This window comes from Notolepis coatsorum (genome assembly GCF_963971535.1).
Source record: "Notolepis coatsorum genome assembly, chromosome: 14".
Taxonomy (NCBI): domain Eukaryota; kingdom Metazoa; phylum Chordata; class Actinopteri; order Aulopiformes; family Paralepididae; genus Notolepis; species Notolepis coatsorum.
Window position 1 is genome coordinate 12,948,110 of NC_140178.1, and position 22,500 is coordinate 12,970,609.

The 22,500-nt window shown below is 46.6% G+C and overlaps 1 protein-coding gene across 1 annotated transcript in view; it reads left to right on the top strand.

Moving 5' to 3' along the window:
• The window catches only part of LOC311240421 (protein sidekick-2-like), a gene marked incomplete at both ends in the record, with an annotated part of 152,898 nt that overhangs the window by 105,279 nt on the left and 25,119 nt on the right, over nucleotides 1-22,500 (top strand). The window contains 8 exon segments of the mRNA XM_084329006.1: nucleotides 680-781; nucleotides 3,480-3,595; nucleotides 3,761-3,947; nucleotides 7,101-7,238; nucleotides 8,507-8,668; nucleotides 11,207-11,332; nucleotides 15,594-15,758; nucleotides 16,472-16,612. Coding sequence (XP_084185132.1) covers nucleotides 680-781; nucleotides 3,480-3,595; nucleotides 3,761-3,947; nucleotides 7,101-7,238; nucleotides 8,507-8,668; nucleotides 11,207-11,332; nucleotides 15,594-15,758; nucleotides 16,472-16,612 — 1,137 coding nt within the window.

A 22,500-nucleotide genomic window follows, 5' to 3' on the forward strand; every position in this document is an offset into this window, starting at 1 on the left:
CCGTGTTTGACTTTAATCTCGACGCACCGCCCCCCGGTCGTTTGCTCTGCTCCGCTCCATGTTTCCTTTCCCTTCTTTTTTCCTGATCGCTGACAAATGTCTCCTCCCCGTGTCCTCGGTCCCCCACTTCCTGTCTTCACGTCCATCATCTCCGTCTCTCTCTCTCTGTCTCTCTCACTTTCGCTCCCTCTCTCTATCTCTCTCGCTTTCGCTCTCTCTCTCTCGCTCTCTATCTCTCTCTCTCTCGCTCTCGCTCTCTCGCTCTCTCTCTATCTCTCTCGCTTTCTCTCTCTCTCGCTCTCTCTCTTCCTCTCTCTATCTCTCTATTCCTCTCTCTCTCTCTCTCTCTCAGAATGTGGTTATCATACACCAATAAGCGTTCTCTCTCTCTCTCTCTCTCTCTAACTCTCTCGCTCGCTCTCTCTCCTCAGCTATACGGCGTGTCTCTCCGAGGTTATACGCGGGCTGACTTGTTTTTTACTTATTTTTGTCATCCCCGTCCCCTCCTCCTCCCCCTCCTCTCCCTCCTCCTCCTCCTCCTCCCCCTCCTCCTCTTCCCCCCCCTCCTCCTCCTCCTCCTCCTCCCCCTCCTCTCCCTCCTCCTCCTCCCCCTCCTCCCCCCCTCCTCCTCTTCCTCCCCCTCCTCTTCCCCCTCTTCCTCCTCCCTCCCGCCATGTAGATCTGAGTAAACACAAGCGCTACGAGATCCGCCTGAGCGTGTACAACGCCGTGGGGGAGGGGCCCAGCAGCGCACCGCAGGAGGTGTTCGTCGGAGAGGCGGGTAAGTTCCCCGCTTCCCCTCCGTGGCAGGTATACAGGTGTTCAGGTGCACAGATGTTCAGCAGGTATACAGATGTGTAGCCAGTATACTGATGTTCAGCCGCCCTCTGATGTTCAGCCGTGCGACATTTTGAAAGTCTCGTTTTGACAGTCAGCGTTAAACGTGGAGTTGGTGTAAAGTTGACGGTCATTAAGTGTGGACCTGGGGCGTTAATCGCAAATTTGACAGTCAATATTAAGCATGGAGTTTACGTTAAGCGTAAAGTTGACAGTCAATATTAAGCATGGAGTTTACGTTAAGCGTAAAGTTGACAGTCAATATTAAGCATGGAGTTTACGTTAAGCGTAAAGTTGACAGTCAATATTAAGCATGGAGTTTACGTTAAGCGTAAAGTTGACAGTCAATATTAAGCATGGAGTTTACATTAAGCTTAAAGGATCATACCAGTCTGTTACGTACCCCAGTGGGGAGACGCAACACAAGGCCACAGACAGGGTATGTGAGGGTGCAGTGACACAAAACGCAAGAGACAAATTGCAAAATAATAATATTTATTTTACAAACACAAAACTCGGCAACACAGAGACAAAGAGGACTTACCAGTGAGCACCAAATGAAATATCAAAAAGAAATAAAAGCCCACCCCCCCTTACAGGCGCGGACGCCCCAAAGTTCAGGTGGTGGTGCTCACTTCTAAGGCTGGTGTCTTTAACAGTAGGTCACCTACGTGATGCAAAATGTAGAACCAGGGTATCTTCCTGTCCTCAATGTCCCTGTGTGCAAAACAAAAGATTAATACAAAGCAAAGCAATCACCATAGGCTGGGTGACGAGGAATAAATACACACGTTAGAAACAAAACAGAAATGTACATATACTAAACTAATGCCAAACAGGCCACAGCCCTACAGAACACAAACAGCACAAAACTATACTAAAGACCTAAACTAACTGACAGCACAAAGTGCCAGAGCCTTCACCAGCTCTATACTGAAGACATACCAAAATGAGCTCCCACACAGACACAGACCAAGTATAATTACCACCACACACAGACCAAGTATAGTTACCACCACACACAGACCAAACGAACCAGGGAGCTCACTAACACTGAAACAAAAGGGGTATATGAAGGGAGAGAGTGGATGTTGATTGCAGAATCAGTTTCACCTGCCGCTGCACTGGGGTGAGTTGCTGATTGACCAGCTGCTGCTGCAACTGGGACTGGGAGACACCTGAGAATGGGATATGTAGACACAAGAGGGAGACAAGACAACAACAAACAAAACATGCCTATATATACAACAGATAACATACATTACTCCCTCTATATACATACATAAGGACACCGTCCGTAACATGGCTTCCAAGTCATTCTTGCCTTGATGCAAAAATCGCTGTGCCGTTCCTTTTTCTTAATCTTCTTGTAATAATCATCGTTTTAGACAGATGTCAGCATGGTGTTTTAGACAGATGTTAGCATGGTGTTTTAGACAGATGTCAGCACGGTGTTTTAGACAGATGTTAGCATGGTGTTTTAGACAGATGTCAGCACAGTGTTTTAGACAGATGTCAGCACGGTGTTTTAGACAGATGTTAGCATGGTGTTTTAGACAGATGTTAGCATGGTGTTTTAGACAGATGTTAGCATGGTGTTTTAGACAGATGTCAGCACGGTGTTTTAGACAGATGTTAGCATGGTGTTTTAGACAGATGTTAGCATGGTGTTTTAGACAGATGTTAGCATGGTGTTTTAGACAGATGTTAGCATGGTGTTTTAGACAGATGTTAGCATGGTGTTTTAGACAGATGTTAGCATGGTGTTTTAGACAGATGTTAGCATGGTGTTTTAGACAGATGTTAGCATGGTGTTTTAGACAGATGTTAGCATGGTGTTTTAGACAGATGTTAGCATGGTGTTTTAGACAGATGTTAGCATGGTGTTTTAGACAGATGTTAGCATGGTGTTTTAGACAGATGTCAGCATGGTGTTTTAGACAGATGTTAGCATGGTGTTTTAGACAGATGTTAGCACGGTGTTTCGTGTTGCGTGGTGACTTTCATGGGGTGTTTAAGACACATTTTCAGATACACTGGAAGCCTATGGCAGTGGGCAATCTGCCATGAGAACAACTACCACATTTTTCAGTAACGGTAAAAGATTAAGAAAAGAGAACCACGCAGAGATTTCTGTATCACAAGAAGAATGACAAAGACCGCTGTGGTCCTCTAAGCGCCATAAATCACATGTAACCTATAATTACTTGACATTATATGAAAATTATGAGTGATTTGATATGATATGATATGATATGATACATTTATTTATATTGCGCCCCTCAACCAATAGTTACATCGGCCCGGGGCGCATCCCGGGAAAGAAAGAGAAACAAAAAAGACAGGAACAAAACTAAAACAGAAAAAGTACATGCGGGCCAACCAAGCAGATAGAGAACAGACAGACCTAATACACCACACATACAACAATACAAAAACTAGCTCATGGATTGTTTATGGCGAAAAGGTGGGTTTTGAGCATGGCCTTAAAGGTCCGTAGAGTGCTTGCAGATTTCAAGTTGCAAATTTCTTCTGCATCCACATTCTGCTTGTAAACTTCAAAACTCCCTGTGTCTTCCTCCCTCGCCGATGATCAAAATCAATACTGACTCGTGCCTTCTCCATTTCTCATTTCTTTAAAGTCCCCACCGCCCCGCCCCAAAGCGTGGCCATCCAATCCTCGACGGCCACACAGCTGGACCTGGTGTGGGACCCGCCCCCTCTGGACGCCCAGAACGGGGACATTCAGGGATACAAGGTGTCAATCATTTATTATCTCTCTCTCCACCACCAATCCATGTAGTGTTACCACAAGTCCCCCTGCGCTTACATCATGCACTTGACATATACCATTCCCGGGGTTAAAAATAACATCAGTGTGAATTCGATATCATCTTAACATTCTTTCCTATTCTGTTTGTAGATCTACTTCTGGGAGTTCCAGCTCCAGAACGAGACGGAGAGGCTGCGGACGCTCTTCCTGCCCGAGCTGGGCGTCAAGCTGAAGAACCTGACGGGGTACACCACCTACATGATCAGCCTGGCTGCCTTCAACGCCGCCGGGGACGGCCCGCGCTCCCTGCCCACCAGAGGGCGCACTCAGCAAGCAGGTGAGGTGTATCTCCTGTTTGGGTTTCTTTCTCTCTTTGACCTCAGCTCCCTCTCTGCCGATCTGTGTATCTCTCTGTGATTCACACACCCACACACACAGACACACACACACACACACACACACACACACACACACACACACACACACACACATACACACACACACACACACACCACACTTTGAAATCATGATATTTCTTATCATTCTACTCTTTTTTAGTATTATTATTTTCCTCATTGAAGTGTTCAAAGTGCAATGGAGAAGTCGCGCTCCCAGGTCACACAACGCACGCCTCTGTAATCACAAAAAGGTCTCCGCTGCACGAATGAGGAACTAGGAGACGAGAGCGCGCATCTTGAGTCAATGTGTTTCATCTCGAAGGATTCTTATAAATAAAGGTAGTCCCGCAGTCAGACCCCACAGGAAATGAATAGAATACAATAGAAGTACTTTATTGATCCCGAGGGACTTTCTGCACCACCACAGATCGCCGGTCACAATGAACATTCAGTTAGTCAAAACATCTAAAATAAGAATAGGAACAAAAATAGAAACACACAGTCTAAAATATGTACAGTATGTACAGTCCGAAAATATACAGTCTGAAAATATACAGTCATATAATAATGCGGCGCCAAAGGCACATTATTTGGAACCGTATCATGAGAATTGCAGCAGGGGGGCGGCGTCACGGGAACGGGGGCGGGGTCATGTGGACGGGGGCGGGGTCATGCGGACGGGGGCGGGGTCACAGGGCTCTTTTGGCACCACCTTCTACGACGAGCCACAGGGATGGGAGGCCTTTGACGACAGCGGAGGAGGAAAGGGCCGGGGAGGGGGGAGAGGGGAGGGGAGGGGGGGGCGGACGACACATGTGGATTAGGGTTTTTTTTGGCCCCCAGCTACACAAAGACGCCTTGTGTTCAGCCAAACCACTTCCTCTGCGCGGTTGTAGCGCAGGAACAGTTTACAGAGTAAATGTCTCTTGTCTTCTCCGCCTGCCCCCCCCCCCCCTCCCCCCCTCCCCCCCCCCTCCCCCCCTCCCTACAAGGCTTGTGACACTAGCGGAGAGAGAGGGGTATACAAAGTGCTGAGAACTTTAAAAAAAACACACAGGCAGGAATTTTGGCTCTGTGCACCGCAGGGCCACTGGGAAGGAGGCCAACACAAGCTTTTGGTGAATTTTCTGCAGAATTTGCAGCTAAGTCCTGACAGTAAGCCTGGGCCCGGGCAGGGTCAGCGGGGGGGAACTCTCTCTCTCTCTCGGGGTCACGGGTGGGTTTTAAACAGGCCCGTGTGCGCAGGGAGAGAGTTAGCTTTTTAAATTGTGTATTATGCTAAGTAGCTGAATCAGACACGAGTTCTCGATTCCTGATTTATTGCTCAGATCTGATCTTTTCTTTTGGTTTGGCTGTTTTTTTAAATGTGTCCAATATCAGATTCCAGTGTGAACTGGCCACACGCTGTTGAACTGACCCGCATGCGCAAATAAACAATAACGAAGATGGACGAAAATAAAAGAAAATGTATTGTGACAAATGTTAAGTTTGCATGAAAGTCGCACGACTGTTCAGACTGAGGTCGCGTTGCAAAGAATCTGACCTGTTGATTTAGGAGTCGGGACCATGTAGTAAAGTGACCCCAATCAGAATTGAAAAGATCACGAGTCCATGTGAGTTGTGCCGTTCACACTGTCGTGAAACAATCTGAGTCTGAGTCACATAACGAGCGAAAATATCAGATTTGGGCCACTCTCGCTTGTGGTGTGAACGCAGCCTCAGAGAATCCTCTCTCCCCTCGCTGTCGTATTGATCTTAACTGTATTGCCAGGGGCGTGCACACACAGACAATTTGGGGGGCAGGGGCTCACGACATGGGGGGTGCATGCGGGGTACTTTCTAAATTGATAAGGTGTATTTTTTTCGTGGATAGTAGTATACATATTCCGTCTTCATATTTGAAAAAAATAAATACAAAACATTTTACTTTTTGGGGGGCAAAAGGGCAGGGGCTCAAGCCCCCCTTCAGCACTATCTCTGCACGCCACTGGCGCCGCCCTACGCTTGATTAGTTCATCTCGAGTAGGATCTAACCGCCACAGCTGTGATAATTACTATGTTTACTACACTAGAGTAATCTAGCCTAATTATTATTACCCCGCTCTATGGGAACCACTTGATGAACATGTCTACGTCCCCCGCCGCGTCTCCGCTGAGAACAGACCGCCCTTTCAATATTCCTGTTTTCGTGCGATCTAACATACTGCAATTATTGATCGTTTATGTCAATCGTCCTCCTGTCCGAGGCCAGCGCCGCCGCCGCCGATCTACTTCCTTATCCTGTAATAAAGTCCGGTCACATTGCTCCCTCGGTGATAGTATTGGCGTCGCGCCCGTTGTAACTTTCCCTCTCGGTTATCTATTGCCGAAGCCTCCCGGGGCCAGAAGGCTGCAACGTCGATATAGGTTGTAAATATCACCGCAACGACTCGATACGTTAAGGAAGATATGTTGGCCGCCCCCGTGTGAAAACCTCCAGCAGATGAGATTACTCCGATTATGGTGTAAACATGTCAACCCTCCTCCCAATAATTATTGTATTCCCACACACAGTTTAAATAAATACCATAATTATAATACAAGTAATACAATAAGGAAAAAAGACATAATTCGATGGAGGTCTTTGCATGACGCATGTCTTACTCACAGACCTCTCTCCCAGTTGCTTTTGAGAGAATCCTTTGTGAGTTATAGATGTGTATGTCTTCTGTCTTCTACTATGATGCACTCTTCCTACTTAAGAAAGAGTATTACTAAATAAGTAAATAAGTACTACTAAATGATATTCCTTGTCTATATTGCTACCTACTCTACTAATATGTCTCTACTGCTATGCACTCAACACGGCAGCACCCAAGTTTCAACACTGTTTGATGAACATTGTTACTCAGCTGATAGAGTTGCACCCTCCCTGCTGACTTGTCGTACAGAACATGTAAGTCTCTTTGGATAAAAGCGTCAGCTAAATGACAAAATGTAAATGTATGTAAAGATGGTCGATGATCCACACCAGCCACACCCGCGCGGTTCCCGTTACTGTATATCCGAGCTCTCTGTGGGGAAAAAAAACATTCTAATCTCATCCCCCACAGCGCCCAGTGCCCCCTGCTTCATCCACTTCAGCGAGCTGACCACCACGTCGGTCAACATGTCCTGGGGCGAGCCCAAGCAGGCCAACGGCATCCTGGAGGGCTACCGCCTGGTCTACGAGCCCTGCACGCCGGTGGACGGTGAGAGCCCCCCCCGGTGTAGAACTCTGCCCCGTACCTTGACATTCCTCAGCTAGCTTCCACTCAATGATTTACAACCAGCTAACACAGCGACCGTGCTCTTTTGAACCTATACTGCCAAACGCCAACGCACTAATGTGTAACAGATGGACATAGGGCCCCCGTAGCCGCGTGTGGGGGGGCATGTGACGGCTGGTAATGAAGTACGCCGGGGTCCGTCGGTCGGGGCCTTCCAGGGCTTCCTCCTGTCTCTCGGAGTGAAGCATGGCTAATAGTTGTCTAAGTGTGGTTGCCAAAAATCGGATTCTTAAGTAATTGGGAGCAGAAGGTGGAATGCTAAGCAGCCGCCACGGTGGTTCCGTGAGCCCACGTGGCCACTAATGGAGTCCGGGGCGGAGCCGGGAGCGGTGCGAGAGACAACGGGGACAGTCTTTGGACTGGAGACACCCCCCCCCCCCCCCCCCCCCCCCTCCCTGACTAGTAGCACCTCTGTCTGTGGGTGCTGCTGGATTTATAGTCTATTTATGTCTATAGACGAGGCAGGGGTGTGTAGTGTACACTCTGATGACACATCAAGTCGATGGGGACGTTGGAAGATCTGAACCATGACTAAGCTATGTGGATTGTGGGTGCGTGTGTGTGTGTGTGTGTGTGTCTATTTCTATGCTAATTACTTTGTGGTTATAGTGAGTAGTAGCAGTAGCAGTAGTAGTAATAGTAGTAGTAGTAGTAGTAGTAGTAGTAGTAGTAGTAGCAGTAGTAGTAGTAGTAGTAGTAGTAGTAGTAGTAGTAGTAGTAGTAATAGTAGTAGTAGTAGTAGTAGTAGTAGTAATAGTAGCAGTAGTAGTAGTAGTAGTAGTAGTAGTAGTAGTAGTAGTAGTAGTAGTAGTAGTAGTAGTAGTAGTAGTAGTAGTAGTAGTAGTAGTAGTAGTAGTAGTAGTAGTAAGTAGTAATTATTCACATTTGTAACCCTAAAAAATAGCTATACAAACCATTTATTTGAAAACAAAAAGCGAATGACTTCTTAGATTTTTTAACAGTAAACTTAACTCTCAAATCATATTTGCTCTCCTGGAGTAACTGCACAGTCCAGGAGTAACTCTGCTTTAGCTCTGTACATTATTTTCATAATTTTATAATAGACCAATGTGGCTATATATGGGTGCTTGACTGCATGTGTGTGTGTGTGTGTGTGTGACAGCAGCTTGTAGGAAGCAGCATCTAGCGCCTTAGTGTTCCCTGTACAGACTCCTCTCCTCGCACTCCAGGTGTCAGTAAGATAGTGACGGTAGATGTGAAAGGCAGCGCCCCCCTCTGGATGAAGATCAAAGACCTGGCAGACGGCGTCACCTACAACTTCCGAATCCGCGCCAAAACCCTCACCTATGGGCCCGAGGTGGAGGCCAACATCACCACCGGCCCTGGAGAAGGTGGGACATTTTCATTTTCATTTAATTTCAAACCTTTCTTTAAACTCACAATAAGAACAATAAGTAATAATAACTAAATTTTATATAGCGCCTTTCGTGAAACCCAAGGCCACTTTACACAGGAGACAGGAGACTAACATGGTAGACCGACACACAACATTAAGTATCGGAGGCTAGAGGTCAAAGGCCATGGTAAAGAGGTGAGTTTTGAGGAGTTCCTTGAAGCAGTCCAGAGTTCTCAGAGTTCTGCAGGGAGGGAGTTCCAGAGGGTGGGAGCTGCCACGCTGAAAGCTCTGTTCCCAAAGGTCTCTGCAGTCTGGTTCGGGGAATGGAAAGCTGACCGTGACTGAGTGGAGGGGTGGAGGAGGTCAGTGAGGTACTGACTGAGGTGCCAGAGAATGGAGGGACTTGTAAGTGATGAGGAGGGTTTTGTAGGTGATGCGGGATTTGATGGGAATAACAATCAATTAAAAAACGTGTACAACTTGATTGAGGGGAGAATCTCAAGCTTTAAAAATGATGTTAGTATAAGGAGGTAGCTTACCAATACGGGCCTTAAAGATGAACAAATACCCGTGTTTGTTGCGCCTCTCCATCAGCGAGGACCAACCAACCTTCTCATAAAGGGCACAGCGATGAGTGTGGTATCTATCATTAGTGATGAATCTGAGGGCAGAGTTAAGTCCAGGGATTTAAGGGTCGAGGTCGCAGCAGCAGGCCTATAGATGACATCACCATCGTCCAGGACTGATAAGAAAACTGCTGGGACAGCTCTCTTCCTGCTAATCATGTTCACATTGCTGCTGCTCCCTCTCTCTCTCATGGCCCGGTCAACACCAGCTCTATTGACCAGCTCTGTGTGCGTTACATAATGTGGTCTTTGTCAAGCCTCTTTGAGCTTTCTGTTGATCCTTTCAAAAACACAACGTGCACTTGCGATAGTTAGGCAGGACGAGTGTTGACTTAACCCTGAGAATCCACTGTGGTTCGTTATAGAGCTTTGTATATACAGTATGTAATGTGGTGAATTATAGAGCTTTGTATACACAGTATGTAATGTGGTGAATTATAGAGCTTTGTATATACAGTATGTAATGTGGTTCAATATAGAGCTTTGTATATACAGTATGTAATGTGGTGAATTATAGAGCTTTGTATATACAGTATGTAATGTGGTGAATTATAGAGCTTTGTATATACAGTATGTAATGTGGTGAATTATAGAGCTTTGTATACACAGTATGTAATGTGGTTCGTTATAGAGCTGTGTATATATGTAATGTGGTTCGTTATATAACTTTGTATATGTGTAATGTGGCTCAATATAGATCTTAGTATATATGTAATGTGGTTCAATATAGATCTTTGTATATGTGTAAATAGAGCTTTGTACTGTATACAGTATGTAATGTGGTTCAATATAGAGCTTTGTAAGTTTGTATATGTGTAATGCATACAAAGCTCATCACTAGAGCTAGGTTAACACCAGCCAATTCAACTAGCTTCACCTTTGAAGCATCTATACTATTCTATATTCTATATTCTATATCCAATCCTTATAGCACAACAGAAAGAAACAGACACAACAGAAACAGCTTTCAGATTCCCCCCTCTTCCGTGTCGAACAGAACCGACTCATCCTGTTGTTCCGCTGACTGGCATCACGTAGATTGCAGCTGTCCAGCCTTCACTTAGATAATATATTACTAGCTTGTGTTGTGTTGTGTTCCTCTTGTCTCTTGAGAGAAATGCACAAGCGGACACGCTTTCTGACAGAATAAAAAAAGGAAGAAAAGCGATAGGAGCCTTCGCATGGATCAGACGCGTCAAAAGACGAAGCATAGGAAGTTTGTCGGCACCGACACGCATGAGAAAGACACTATTACTGCAGTGCATTTCATTTCATTTCAAACCTTTATTTCAACTCGTGGGTGACTAGCTCACAAAAAAACAAAGACACGGTTTATCAGCAATTGCATACGTAAGGTTGCTTTTAAGTTGCTTTTAAGGGTTTGCGGATTTTCTTTTAACATTAGTTAACTGTATGAGTTGTCAGGTTAGGTGTTTTTATAATTTTTTTTTTAGAATGTGTCCTGTCAGTGTACATGTCCATTTGTGTTTCTGTGCCTTTTTATGTTCCATGTATGGACCACAATGGAAACAAGCCTTGGCTTTATTGTGTTTTATCCATTTTTGACCTGCGTTATTGACACTGTTATTGTCTTGTCTTTTAAAATGTTTTTTTTGTCATACGATTTGTGTCAAAATAAAGTATTCAATCAATCAATCAATACATATAGGCACAATAAATAAGAATAAACAATAGAAGATCAGCTAAGGCGTTTACAAGTGGACACACACACAGCGGTCGGAGGTCATACTTTTAAATGCAGAAGAACCTTCAGCTTCAGAGTCAGCTGGAGGACATTCCGGGTGTTGGAAGCATGTAATGTGTGTGAATCTAAGTCGTATGGTCTGGTCTGGTGATGATGTCCCGTCGTTATTGTTCTACACATGTTCTCTCTTCGTCTTCGCCAGGAGCTCCAGGCCCCCCCGGAGAACCTTTCATCTCTCGCTACGGCGCCGCCCTCACGCTGCACTGGACCAGTGGCGACCCGGGCCGCGCCCCCATCACACGCTACGTCATCGAGGCCAGACCCTCTGGTGAGTTCCGACAAGGCACAAGGTTCCAGGGTCCAGTCTCACAGTGGATGGAAATGCTATTGTAAATGTTAATACCAGTATATATATTGATTGATTGATTGATTGATTGATTGATTGATTGATTGATTGATTGATTGATTGATTGATTGATTGAATAGTTTATTGATTTAACCTCTTAACGGGTGGACCAAAAAGTCAAAGTGGCCATTTTTGTTTTCGTTTTTGAGGACTGCATACTTTTTTTGCAAAGCTTAGCTTATTGCTAGCACATGCATGAGCCTGGTCTCCTTTGAAAGGTACAGATGCAGCTCTTAGGATTTCACGCTCTGCTGCGGGGGGGGGGGCGCTGCCTGGTTAACGACACTGCCAGGTTAACGACACTGCCAGGTTAACGGTATATTGAACCAGTAGGGGCGCTCGAGTTACACCGGTGATTATATCCATCCGAGGCACAGATCAGCTCGATTATGCAGTAGCTGGTGATTATTACTGCTGTCGGGCCATTTACTTCATTCAAGAGTTATATAAACTTTTTATATTGTATACAGACACGCTCTGAACTAAACTAAACTCTATAGATTATGTACAATAGTTCAAATGAATGCAAGATATGTTTAACTGTACTGTAGCGTTGGAGAGAGAACTGAGAATCCCCGTTCAACGTGAGGTTAACTATCGTAATACATTTTAAATGGAAAATAAAAAAAATACTATGTACGGCTGTCGGGCCATTTGGAGTTGAGTTGAGTTTATTTTATCTTGAACAATCAACCATATAAAAACACAATAAAAATGATAAACTAAAGAAACAAATTTAAAATGAAATCTTACATTGTTCATTCATTTATAAACAAATTAGTTTGAGAAGGAGCAGAAGGAAGCAAATGCTTATCTAGCCCTGCCCCTTTCTCGCAATATCATACATAAACAAAATCTCTTACGAACCTAAAATAACATTTTTACTTCATTCAAGAGTTATATAAACATTTTATATTGTACACACGCTCTGAACTAACTAACTAACTAACTAACTCAATGATAAAAAATACAGTACAACATCGTTTTACAACATTTTACTATGATTCAATTCCATCTTTTTTTTCAGAGCGCCGGTGGTGTAGTGGTGAAACCCATGGTTCCCGGTCTCGTGACCCGGGTTCGATTCCCGATGAAGTTTTACAAATTGTTTTACAGTGAATAAACAACATGCAGTCCCCTTATATATTGTACGAAATAAGTGGGGAGCTGCAGGCAGTGGTGCAGTGGTGATTTTATATCTGGTTGCACTATGTTTTAATGACATCACGTGCATAAATGTCCCCTCATGAATAAAGACAATGCCTAATTGCCTCTAGGAATGGAATGTAACACATTGCATTCACTGGTTTTGTGTTGAATGTTCCAACTGTAGTATTTTAACACACCTGGTGACCTGAGCTATTGTTATGCAAAGTAGCCAGGTGGGTACTTGGCGCAGAGTCGAGTGGAATGCATTCTTGTGTGCACGCGCGTGCATGTGCATGCACGTGCTCCTGCTCAAAGACCTGGAATGGCGTGCAACCCCGTCCCATGACCACTGCATCACTGGCTGCAGGACTATCCTACCTACCGTAGCTTGTTCTGGGCAGTTTGAAGTCTATTTGTCATGTTGCTGGGGGCACTGTCATACCAGGACAAGCAAGCATAGTCGAAGTGACACTGAACTAACACCCCTGCAAGAGCTTTCCTGTCCAGGTATTTAGAATTTCTTGTAAGGAGCAGGCCAAGGTGTTGGTACTTTGGAATGCAAATACAGCGGATTCTAGTCCTGCAGCTCCCCATCTATTTCGTACGGCCAGCTGACCTTCCTTTATTCAGCTGCAGTTATGTGGAACAGCCTGCCCAGCAGCATTAAACAGGCCCCCGGGTTAACTGGCTTCAAAAGGTCTGTACGATCATGGCTATCGGTATAGGAAAGAGAGGGTAGCATATTTATTATTCTTTTATCTTCTATACTGTATATGCATTAGGGCTGTCCCCGACTAAGGATTTGGATGGTCGACTAGGATTGGCCAAAATGTGCCGTTAGTCGTTGATCGACTTAAAAAAAAATTAAAAAAGTATAATATTTTTAAATATATATATATATATATATATATATATATATATATATATATATATATATATATATATATATATATATATATATATTAAAAATATTATACTTTTTTTCGTTTTTTTTCTTTTTGAAAAATCTCAAAAAAATGTCATAGTATTCACATTGTCAGTTGATTGATACAGTTTCATTTGGTTGCTGTACTGTAACTAGGGTATTAATTAACAAAGTAAAAAATTTAAAATTAAAATAGATTTTAAGAATAGAAATTAAGAATCGAAATGCAAATATGTTCCAGAACCGGAAGTTAGGAACCAGTTCCTATTAGAACCGGTTCTCGGTGCCCAACCCTACTCTGGGCCAGTACCTCAACAAGAGAAGGAGTGAGGATGGGTCCAACCGTCCAGACAGGCTCTAACACCCCCTCATCCATCATCTTCTCCCATTACACACCACAATAACAACAATCATATAATCAATATTAACATCATTAATAGTATGATATAGAAATAATAATGTAACAGAGAGATTTTAACTCGTGATCTCATGCTCACCAGGCAGCCGCGTCCACCAGTTGAGCTAAAGGGTCCCAGACGGGTTCCTTCCGTCAATAATGCGCCGGTGTCCGACTCCCATGTCCTGAGATTTCGATAATCTTATATTTCACTAATAACAGTTGGTAAACAAACGCAATGCTGAAAATATACACTTTGACTGCTGTTTTTACACGGTTAGGGTCTTTACTCTTGGCTACATTTGAAGAAGAAAAACGCAACATTAATTCATACAGTCTGTGTAGAGATGGATTTATGGCGTGATGTCATTTGCGGACCACAAACATATCCATTGCGAGTGTCCAGGTTACAATACCTGTCCTAAATTAATCAAATCAGCTTTATATATCACAGTGCACAGGATATGCACAGCGAATCCCAGATGACGTATCTTGGTTGTGAATTCCAACTTGACTTTGCGCCCCCTGGTGGAACAGCAACCATGTTACCAAATGAATTCCAGCCACATGGAGCCACAGCGCCGACACGGCACGATCACCGCGGTAGCAGAGCTCACAGTCCTGAGAGCTGCATCTAACATTCTGAAGTTACTAAAGCAACAAAGGATAATCACTTTTAGTGCTAATGAAATAGAGTAACAGAGGTTTGAACTTGAGTTGAACTTGAACTCGTGTACTCACATTTCTCTTTAGTGGTTGTCAGATTCCTGTTTTTAAGTTCCAGCATAGAGGTATGAGCTGGAAAACACGGCGGTTACATAGCCTGAAGTCTTGTGTAGTACAGGTCCAAATCCTATAAAAATCCATTCAAAAATGAGTGCTTGAGAAAGGTTTTAGTAAAAAGAAAACGTGAAAATTCAAAATGGCTATCCACCTCCGTGCGTTCTGAACCTTCAGTCACAACAAATTTTCGCTCGTCAACTTTCACCTACTTCCCCCGCTCGCACCCCTCACTTGGGTATCGTTGGAAGCGGACGCTCGTTGGCTACAACACTGAGAGGTCAGTTCGAAAGCGTATACAGTCAGACGTGGTCATTTGACGTGCGGCCTGTAAAAAGACGCTCGCCTGACATATCGTCATGTAACTCGAGAGCCGAGGCACGCAATTGGTCGAGTGAGGTGGCGTTCGAAAGGCGGCAAATTCAACTTTTGAACGGTATATTACATGATTGGCGAAAAATGCAGCCCCAAGCTGGCAAACGAGAGCAAACAAAAAGTGCAAGTGCGAAACGGGACGTATATACGACCCGTTGCATGTTAAGAGGTATGAATAACACAACAATTAACAGGTATACATATCAGCCCACCATTTACCAATAGGATTAAAAAACACAATAAAGCCATAGGCTTGTTTCCATTGCGGTCCTTCAAACCTAGATATATTGATATATGGTTATATTGATTTGTATTAATATGTACAGTGATACAGGTATAAAGACACTATGGTAGTAAGTCATTCAGCTTCAGACACTCAAAGCGCTCCCCACGATGTAGGGTGGAAATTGCCTCCTTCACCACCACTTCATATACGGTATATACAGCATTATTTCACATGCTATCATACAGAATTATATGGGTTATATGCAGGTGTATAAGTAGGTATATAGAAGGATTATATGGAATATATAATTAGTGTTTTCTTTTGTGTTTAGATGAAGGACTGTGGGATATCCTCATCAAAGACATTCCAAAGGAAGTGACATCATACACGCTCAACCTGGACATGCTCAAAGAGGGGCTCACCTATGACTTCCGGGTCATCGGGGTCAACGACTACGGCTACGGGTCCCCCAGTGCCCCCTCCCCTTCCATATCAGGTTAATCATGCTTTCAAATGAACAATGAATAATGCACAATTAAGTACTAATTCATTATAGATACTAGACACTCGAGACCTATTAGGAACGTCTGACCACCAAGTGTGTCTGACTCTTAACCACCGAAACCTGCACGGACTATAACGTATGGCGTATATCGTGCCAGTTAGGTTAGGGTACCTTGTGTATACTGCACCTATACTGTTTCCTTTAAGTATGTCATAGCATATATTCCGATAAAATGTTTGTGTTGCCTATATTTATTGTGAAACAAAGCGGGGCTCGCAACTCACTTCTGATGCTTCAAGGTATTTTAATTGTGACTGCTATTTTTTTGTCACAATTAAAACACCTTGTAGCATCAGAAGTGAGTTGCGAGCCCCGCTTTGTTTCATGTACTACTGTTTTTACAGTTTGGCTCAGCGGCACCAAGGAACGGAGGATGTGCGTTATTTATTTATTGTTCTGCCCATATTTATTGTAACGTATAATATAGCCGAGGGCATCCAGACCCTCATCTGCACCTGTTTATTTCTCTCATATTTTTATATTCAGATAACATTGTGTCGCCTATATTTATGTCTTTCTGCTATTACCCTGCCCATACCTGTACCTCCCCTCCCCCCTCCCCCGTGCTGCTAAGACGGGGGAGGGGATCAATGAAGGGGGATCTTGTCTTAACTTATCTCCTCTTGTATCCGTGATGTGTTCAGCCCAGAAGGTGTCTCCGTTCTACGAGGAGTGGTGGTTCCTCGTGGTGATCGCTCTGGTGGGCCTCATCTTCATCCTCCTCCTCATCTTTATCCTGGTCATCCGAGGCCAGAGCAAAAAGTACACCAAGAAGTCGGACTCAGGTAGGTAGGCTCACAGAGCGACTCAGGTAGGCTCACAGAGCGGCTCAGGTAGGCTCACAGAGCGACTCCCTTCAGGTAGGCTCACGGAGCGACTCCCTTCAGGTAGGCTCACAGAGCGACTCCCTTCAGGTAGGCTCACAGAGCGACTCCCTTCAGGTAGGCTCACAGAGCAGCTCCCCTCAGGTAGGCTCACAGAGCAGCTCCCCTCAGGTAGGCTCACAGAGCAGCTCAGGTAGGCTCACGGAGCGGCTCCCCTCAGGTAGGCTCACAGAGCGACTCCCTTCAGGTAGGCTCACAGAGCGACTCAGGTCAGGTAGGCTCACAGAGCGACTCCCCTCAGGTAGGCTCACAGAGCGACTCAGGTCAGGTAGGCTCACAGAGCGACTCCCATCAGGTAGGCTCACAGAGCGACTCAGGTCAGGTAGGCTCACAGAGCGACTCCCTTCAGGTAGGCTCACAGAGCGACTCCCTTCAGGTAGGCTCACAGAGCGGCTCAGGTAGGCTCACAGAGCGGCTCAGGTAGGCTCACAGAGCGGCTCCCTTCAGGTAGGCTCACAGAGCGGCTCAGGTAGGCTCACAGAGCGGCTCAGGTAGGCTCACAGAGCGGCTCAGGTAGGCTCACAGAGCGGCTCAGGTAGGCTCACAGAGCAGCTCAGGTAGGCTCACAGAGCAGCTCAGGTAGGCTCACAGAGCGACTCCCCTCAGGTAGGCTCACAGAGCGGCTCAGGTAGGCTCACAGAGCGGCTCAGGTAGGCTCACAGAGCGACTCCCCTCAGGTAGGCTCACAGAGCGGCTCAGGTAGGCTCACAGAGCGGCTCAGGTAGGCTCACAGAGCGACTCCCCTCAGGTAGGCTCACAGAGCGGCTCAGGTAGGCTCACAGAGCAGCTCAGGTAGGCTCACAGAGCAGCTCAGGTAGGCTCACAGAGCGACTCCCCTCAGGTAGGCTCACAGAGCGGCTCAGGTAGGCTCACAGAGCGGCTCAGGTAGGCTCACAGAGCGACTCCCCTCAGGTAGGCTCACAGAGCGGCTCAGGTAGGCTCACAGAGCGGCTCAGGTAGGCTCACAGAGCGGCTCCCTTCAGGTAGGCTCACAGAGCGACTCCCTCAGGTAGGCTCACAGAGCGGCTCAGGTAGGCTCACAGAGCGACTCCCTCAGGTAGGCTCACAGAGCGACTCCCTTCAGGTAGGCTCACAGAGCGGCTCAGGTAGGCTCACAGAGCGACTCCCTTCAGGTAGGCTCACAGAGCGACTCCCTTCAGGTAGGCTCACAGAGCGACTCCCTTCAGGTAGGCTCACAGAGCGACTCCCTTCAGGTAGGCTCACAGAGCGACTCCCTTCAGGTAGGCTCACAGAGCAACTCCCTTCAGGTAGGCTCACGGAGCGACTCCCTTCAGGTAGGCTCACAGAGCGACTCCCTTCAGGTAGGCTCACAGAGCGACTCCCTTCAGGTAGGCTCACAGAGCGACTCCCTCAGGTAGGCTCACAGAGCGACTCAGGTAGGCTCACAGAGCGGCTCAGGTAGGCTCACAGAGCGACTCCCTCAGGTAGGCTCACAGAGCGACTCAGGTAGGCTCACAGAGCGGCTCAGGTAGGCTCACAGAGCGACTCAGGTAGGCTCACAGAGCGGCTCAGGTAGGCTCACAGAGGGTTGATGAATCCGTTGGCTCGTTCATCCGCGGCTGCGTTTATTGCAAATTCTCCGCGCGACCTCCGTCTGGACTTCTTTTCCTTAACGACTGCACGCAGCTGAGAGCTATTTGGTAAAGTGGGGGAGTGTTAACGCTTCACTCAATTATCCAAATTGCCCGGATTCCCTAGTTTTTACTCACAGGTGAAAAAAGCGGCTCCCGGTCCGCGGCTCAGAGGGACGGCTCACCAGAACAAACATTGTGTTTATGCTTAACTAGCACCGCGATCGATAGCGCTTGGAAGGGCCTGGCGGCTTTGTAATTGTCGAAGCCATTACTCAGACCGGGAAGCGGCGCGAGACGGGGGCGTCTCGTGTCCCTCCCGCCCTCCCCCCCGCCCTCCCTCCCTCCCTCCCTCCCCCCCGCCCTCCCTCCCTCCCTCCCTCCCTCCCTCCCGCCCTCCGTGCCTCCCTCCTGGCCGCCCGCCCGTGTCAGCAAACAGAAACGCTGAATCATTCCAAGTGACATCACCACTGGGCACGGGGCGCTGGCACCGCGCGGGGTGGTGTTGACCGCCACTGTGCTGTTTCTATGTTGACCGGCACTGTGCTGTTTCTGTGCTGACCGCGCACTGTGCTGTTTCTGTGTTGACCGCCACTGTGCTGTTTCTGTGTTGACCGCCACTGTGCTGTTTCTGTGCTGACCGCGCACTGTGCTGTTTCTGTGTTGACCGCGCACTGTGCTGTTTCTGTGCTGACCGCGCACTGTGCTGTTTCTGTGCTGACCGCGCACTGTGCTGTTTCTGTGTTGACCGCGCACTGTGCTGTTTCTGTGCTGACCGCGCACTGTGCTGTTTCTGTGCTGACCGCGCACTGTGCTGTTTCTGTGTTGACCGCGCACTGTGCTGTTTCTGTGCTGACCGCGCACTGTGCTGTTTCTGTGCTGACCGCGCACTGTGCTGTTTCTGTGTTGACCGGCGCACTGTGCTGTTTCTGTGTTGACTGCCACTGTTTCAATTCAGACTCCCGCTGCTGGTGATTCAGTTGTTGTTATGCAGGTGAGGTCTCTGTCTTCGAGCCGGTGTGATTGCATGAGGCGTAGGTGTATCAGTGTTTGAAAGGAGAGTGAGTGGCTCACTCCCCTCAGTGTGTGTTCTTTGTTGAGAGGCTGAGAGGGAGATGGAGTAGGAGAGACACAGGAGAGAAGGTTCTTTATTGAGACAGTAGAGAGGCTGAGAGGGAGACAGAGTAGAGGAGAGACAGGAGAGAAGGTTCTTTATTGAGACAGTAGAGAGGCTGAGAGGGAGACAGAGTAGAGGAGAGACACAGGAGAGAAGGTTCTTTATCTATTCTTTATCTATCTTTAATCTTTCAAAATGTTCAGTTGCTATCGCTATTAGCTCTATCTTTAATTTTTCAAAATGTACAGTTGCTATTGCATGCACTCATCTGTGTTCCACTACACACATGAGTGCATGCTTACCAACTGTCCGTCTGCAACACTACTATCACCAACATCTAAGAAGGGAGATCCCCCCTTGAATGGCCCTTCTAAGGTTTCTCTCCTCCACACTGCCTGTGGAGCTTTTTTTCCCTATTGTTAGGTTTTAGTGAGTTTTTCCTTACCTTCGCGTGGGGTATGTCTGGGAGTGCTTGCATTCTTTCATTTATTTGCATCCATCTAAAAATGTTTGCACCTTATGGTGTTCTTGTTCTGTTCTTGACTTATTGTTATGTTTTCTTCTTGACTTGTTTAAAGAAGATCTGTACGGCCCATGGGGACATTAACGTGTGTTGTTGGGCCCTATAAATAAATTTGATTTGAATTTGATGATTTATTGAGACAGTAGAGAGGCTGAGAGGGAGACAGAGTAGAGGAGACACAGGAGAGAAGGTTCTTTATTGAGACAGTATGGAGGCTGAGAGGGAGACAGAGTAGGAGAGACACAGGAGAGAAGGTTCTTTATTGAGACAGTAGAGAGGCTGAGAGGGAGGCAGAGTAGAGGAGACACAGGAGAGAAGGTTCTTTATTGAGACAGTAGAGAGACTGAGAGGGAGACACAGGAGAGAAGGTTCTTTATCAAGACCGTAGAGAGGCTGAGAGGGAGACAGAGTAGAGGAGATACAGGAGAGAAGGTTCTTTATTGAGACAGTAGAGAGGCTGAGAGGGAGACAGAGTAGAGGAGACACAGGAGAGAAGGTTCTTAATTGAGAGAGTAGAGAGACTGAGAGGGAGACACAGGAGAGAAGGTTCTTTATCAAGACCGTAGAGAGGCTGAGAGGGAGACAGAGTAGAGGAGATACAGGAGAGAAGGTTCTTTATTGAGACAGTAGAGAGGCTGAGAGGGAGACAGAGTAGGGGAGACACAGGAGAGAAGGTTCTTTATTGAGACAGTAGAGAGGCTGAGAGGGAGACAGACTAGGAGAGACACAGGAGAGAAGGTTCTTTATTGAGACAGTAGGAAGGCTGAGAGGGAGACAGAGTAGAGGAGACACAGGAGAGAAGGTTCTTTATTGAGACCGTAGAGAGGCTGAGAGGGAGACAGGGTGGAGACACAGGAAAGAATGTTACTTATTGAGACAGTAGAGAGGGTGGGAGGGAGACAGAGTAGGAGAGACACAGGAGAGAAGGTTCTTTATTGAGACAGTAGAGAGGCTGAGAGGGAGACAGAGTAGAGGAGACACAGGAGAGAAGGTTCTTTATTGAGACAGTAGGAAGGCTGAGAGGGAGACAGAGTAGGAGAGACACAGGAGAGAAGGTTCTTTATTGAGACAGTAGAGAGGCTGGGAGGGAGACAGAGGAGAGGAGACACAGGAGAGAAGGTTCTTTATTGAGACAGTAGAGAGGCTGGGAGGGAGACAGAGGATAGGAGACACAGGAGAGAAGGTTCTTTATTGAGATGGTAGGGAGGCTGGGAGAGGGAGACAGAGTAGGGGAGACACAGGAGAGAAGGTTCTTTATTGAGACCGTAGAGAGGCTGAGAGGGAGACAGACTAGGAGAGACACAGGAGAGAAGGTTCTTTATTGAGATGGTAGGGAGGCTGGGAGAGGGAGACAGAGTAGAGGAGACACAGGAGAGAAGGTTCTTTATTGAGACCGTAGAGAGGCTGAGAGGGAGACAGACTAGGAGAGACACAGGAGAGAGGGTTCTTTATTGAGACCGTAGAGAGGCTGAGAGGGAGACAGACTAGGAGAGACACAGGAGAGAAGGTTCTTTATTGAGACAGTAGAGAGGCTGAGAGGGAGACAGAGTAGGAGAGACACAGGAGAGAAGGTTCTTTATTGAGACAGTATGGAGGCTGAGAGGGAGACACAGGAGCGAAGGTTCTTTATTGAGACAGTAGAGAGGCTGAGAGGGAGACAGAGTAGAGGAGACACAGGAGAGAAGGTTCTTTATTGAGACAGTAGAGAGGCTGAGAGGGAGACAGAGTGGAGGAGACACAGGAGAGAAGGTTCTTTATTGAGATCGTAGAGAGGCTGAGAGGGAGACAGAGTGGAGGAGACACAGGAGAGAAGGTTCTTTATTGAGACAGTAGAGAGGCTGAGAGGGAGACATAGTAGAGGAGACACAGGAGAGAAGGTTCTTTATTGAGACAGTATGGAGGCTGAGAGGGAGACAGAGTAGAGGAGACACAGGAGAGATGGTTCTTTATTGAGACAGTAGAGAGGCTGAGAGGGAGACAGAGTAGAGGAGACACAGGAGAGAAGGTTCTTTATTGAGACAGTAGGAAGGCTGAGAGGGAGACAGAGTAGAGGAGACACAGGAGAGAAGGTTCTTTATTGAGACAGTAGGGAGGCTGAGAGGGAGACAGAGTAGGAGAGACACAGGAGAGAAGGTTCTTTATTGAGACAGTAGGAAGGCTGAGAGGGAGACAGAGTAGAGGAGACACAGGAGAGAATGTTCTTTATTGAGACCGTAGAGAGGCTGAGAGGAAGACAGAGTAGGAGAGACACAGGAGAGAAGGTTCTTTATTGAGAGAGTAGGAAGGCTGATAGGGAGACAGAGTAGAGGAGAGACACAGGAGAGAAGGTTCTTTATTGAGACAGTAGGAAGGCTGAGAGGGAGGGAGACTAGGAGAGACACAGGAGAGAAGGTTCTTTATTGAGACAGTAGAGAGGCTGAGAGGGAGACAGAGTAGAGGAGACACAGGAGAGAAGGTTCTTTATTGAGACAATAGGAAGGCTGAGAGGGAGACAGAGTAGGAGAGACACAGGAGAGAAGGTTCTTTATTGAGACAGTATGGAGTCTGAGAGGGAGAC